At 36.9% G+C, this 3,338-nt stretch overlaps 1 protein-coding gene across 1 annotated transcript; it reads right to left on the bottom strand.

Moving 5' to 3' along the window:
- Window positions 1-1,661: 1,661 nt before the first annotated feature.
- On the bottom strand, window positions 1,662-2,627 carry LOC124506293 (olfactory receptor 52N4-like). Its single transcript, XM_047072328.1, has one exon. It carries the CDS (start codon window positions 2,625-2,627, stop codon window positions 1,662-1,664), a length of 966 nt encoding a protein of 321 aa, XP_046928284.1.
- Between the last annotated feature and the right edge of the window lie 711 nt (window positions 2,628-3,338).

The following is a 3,338-nucleotide window of genomic DNA, read 5'->3' as shown; positions in this document are numbered from 1 at the left end:
TTTTAATGATTCTGAAATTAAAAATATATACATATTTCAAAACAGCAGGAATAAATTAAATATATATATATATATATATTTTTTGGGGGGGGAGGTAAATGAGAATTTATATGGGACCAAAGAATTGCAATTCAGGGAGCACAGATTCAGGTAGAAACCCAAATAGTGTTCCTGCTTGTAGAGTAAAAGCAAGAAGGTTTTTATGGGGGAAAAAAAGGGAGCAAATACATGAATTGAAGAACAGAAAGAAAAGCTTTTCCAAGGGTATGAACAAGTTAAGCTACTCTGGGGTATACACATACAATATTTCTGAGAGGTAATGTTAAATGAGATTACAGAATGACCTATTCAATTTACTTTGGAAGGCAATGATAAAATCACCAAAACTAATTCCAGGTGATGGTTAGAAAGACAAACTATAGGGAAAGTGGTTTTGAGAAGAGAAAGTGAATGTTAACAATTTCTTTTATAGAAGGCTTGCTGTTACAGTGAGAAGTGAAAAGATGATACATGGAGAATAATTATATTTTGAGGGGTGGGGCAGATGTTTTGCAGGATTTTATAATGGGAGCAGTATAGGAAACTTGACATAATAAAACTTAATGAGTACCCATAAATTGAATCACTGGAAGAAATGTGTATTCTTGTTACTTGGATAGGGAGAAATTAAATTAATGAATTTAGTCTGCATTATATTTAATTGGCATTATTTCTGTGAAATTCATGTAAAATTACTACTTTTTGGTCTATCCGCTAGTTATTAATTTGTAAGAACATGAAGATGAAAAACAGTGTGAATTTTATTTCACGAATTTCATTCTTGAATGGAAAGAAGACAAAATAAGTACCTTTTGTTCTTTCCTAATCTTGTGCTCATAAAATAATGCATACCATTAGCCTTCTTAATTTGGCTAACAGGTATTTCCACCTCTCCACACTATTATTGAAGCCCATTTTGAAAAGAACTGCATATCCCACCAGTCTGTAAGGAAACAGTTTTGTTTGGGACACGCTAGGAGAGATGTGGTTAGGTGCCTAACTTATTTCCAAATTAAAAATGTAGAGGCTGAAACCTCATTAAACTAATGAACTTATGAACATTTCATAGATGCTCTGTCAGGAAAACAACATTGAGAAAATAGAGGAATTTTGGTAATGATGACAAAAATACAGCAATTCATTTAAAATATAGCAAATAAAGTAACAATATATTTTCAAACTGGAAATTCCAATCACTATTTGGAAATTGGACAAACTGGCATCTGGTTGTAGATGATTGCCTTCCATCAAACATCCATCAAAGCTGATTTCATGTCCCTCAGTTGTCTCATTATGTTTTTGTTTGTGGAAACCTGATTAATGATGAGACCAGTCCTTCACAGAGGAAGATGAAAACACATAGAAAATGTTGTGGGCATGACAGTGATATTAGGATTCTGAAGACACTGAGTGAGAATGAGATACTCAACACCCTCCGTTTTCTTGGCCCAAATGGTACTTTCAGGAAGGCATTCTTAGATCCTGACAAAACAACCAACAGAAGTATTTCTTTTATTCTATTTCCTCCTGTAGACTCCCTTCCCTTTCTCTTCTCTTCCTTTTTTCCCCCCTTTGCTTCTCTTCTACTTCACTCCTCCTTCCTTCCCTTACAAATATCCCTTTCATATGCTGTGGGATTTGATGTCCTTAGAACCTGAAAAGATCCTTATGACACAGTCTCGTATCTGCTTGGTTTTCACTCCATAGACAATAGGGTTCATAGTGGGAGGCAGGAGCAGATAAATATTGGCCACAATGATGTGGCAAGATGGAGGGATTGTGTGGCCCCCAAAGCGGTGGGAAAAGAAACAGAAGAAGGCTGGACTGTAGGAGAAAACGATGGCACAGATGTGGGCAGTGCAGGTGCTGAAGGCCTTCTGCCGAGCATCTGCTGAGGAGAGGCTGACCACTGCCCGGAGGATCATGGTGTAGGAGATTGTTATGCACAGGATGTCAAAGCCCCCAATCAGGAGGGCAACCATCAGACCATAGATGACATTGACCTTGATATTTCCACAGGATAACTTAGCTACAGACATATGGTCACAGTAGGTATGGTGTAGTATATTCCCTCTACAGTAGGGTAGCCTCTTGATGATGAAGGTCAAAGGAATGACAAGCAGCACCACTCTCAGGAAAGTAGCAAGCCCAACTTTTGCAATGACAGGATTGGTAAGGATAGTTGAGTAGCGCAGAGGGTAGCAGATGGCCACATAACGGTCCAGCGCCATAAGCATGAGTACCCCAGATTCCATCCCTGTTGAGGTATAGATGAAGAACATCTGGACTAGGCATTCATTAAAACTGATTTCCTTAAGGTGGAACCAGAAGATGCAGAGAGCTTTAGGGATTGTAGTAGTGCACATGACAAGATCAGTTAGGGAAAGCATAGCCAAGAAATAGTACATGGTCCTGTGCAGGGAGTCCTCATAGCGGATGAGGTAGAGGAGCCCACAATTCCCTACCACTGCCACAGCATACATGGAGCAGAATGGGAAGGAAATCCACATATGCACATCCTCCAGTCCTGGGATCCCATTAAGAATGAATGAGGCTGGGGTCAGGTCTGTTTGGTTTAACATTAGCATGATCACGTTACTGTAATCATTAAACAGCTTATAGATTTTTGTGCGTTTCTGGTTTTTTTTGTTTGCTGATCCTCCAAGATAGGGGAAAAATTCTTTTAAAAAAGAAGAGAAATTTTAGCCATACTTTCTCTCTCACTCTCCCTTTCTCTTTCTGTCAAGTGTGCATTTTAATATCAACCAAATATTGCCAACATGAGAGAATACTGAAACATAGTTCAAACCCAGAGTGTGTTTATCATTAATTCATTAATTTAATGATACATTCAAAATGAATATTTAGCACTCACTGGTTTCCAGATTTTGTGACATATATTGTGTCTTCACTATTTTGAAACAAAAAGGAATAGATTCAATATTCATAAATTCAATACTCAAATTTATAATGAATGATAATTATATTATGATCTTTCTCATGATGTTTTGTTAGCATATGTTATTTAAATGTTAATTACTATGCATATCTCCCTTTGAGTGTTTTCTTAGGGAGAAGTTCATTGATCACTTCTCCAATGAACTAACAGATATGGTAACAATGTTTTTGTTGTTGTCATTACCCTTATTGGGTTATATTTATGCTATACTAAATACTATTCCAAGAACTTCACAAATATTAACTCATTTAATCCTCACTACAAGTCCAGGATGTATTTTTATTAATCTGCACTTTACAGTTGAATACATTGAGGCACTATTTAGATGATGCTTCTTCAT

This window comes from Lynx rufus, unplaced genomic scaffold, assembly GCF_022079265.1.
Source record: "Lynx rufus isolate CCGP_SWC_20201006 ecotype Redwood Valley unplaced genomic scaffold, mLynRuf1.p SCAF_9, whole genome shotgun sequence".
Lineage (NCBI taxonomy): Eukaryota > Metazoa > Chordata > Mammalia > Carnivora > Felidae > Lynx > Lynx rufus.
This window is presented reverse-complemented; position numbering and strand designations above follow the sequence as displayed.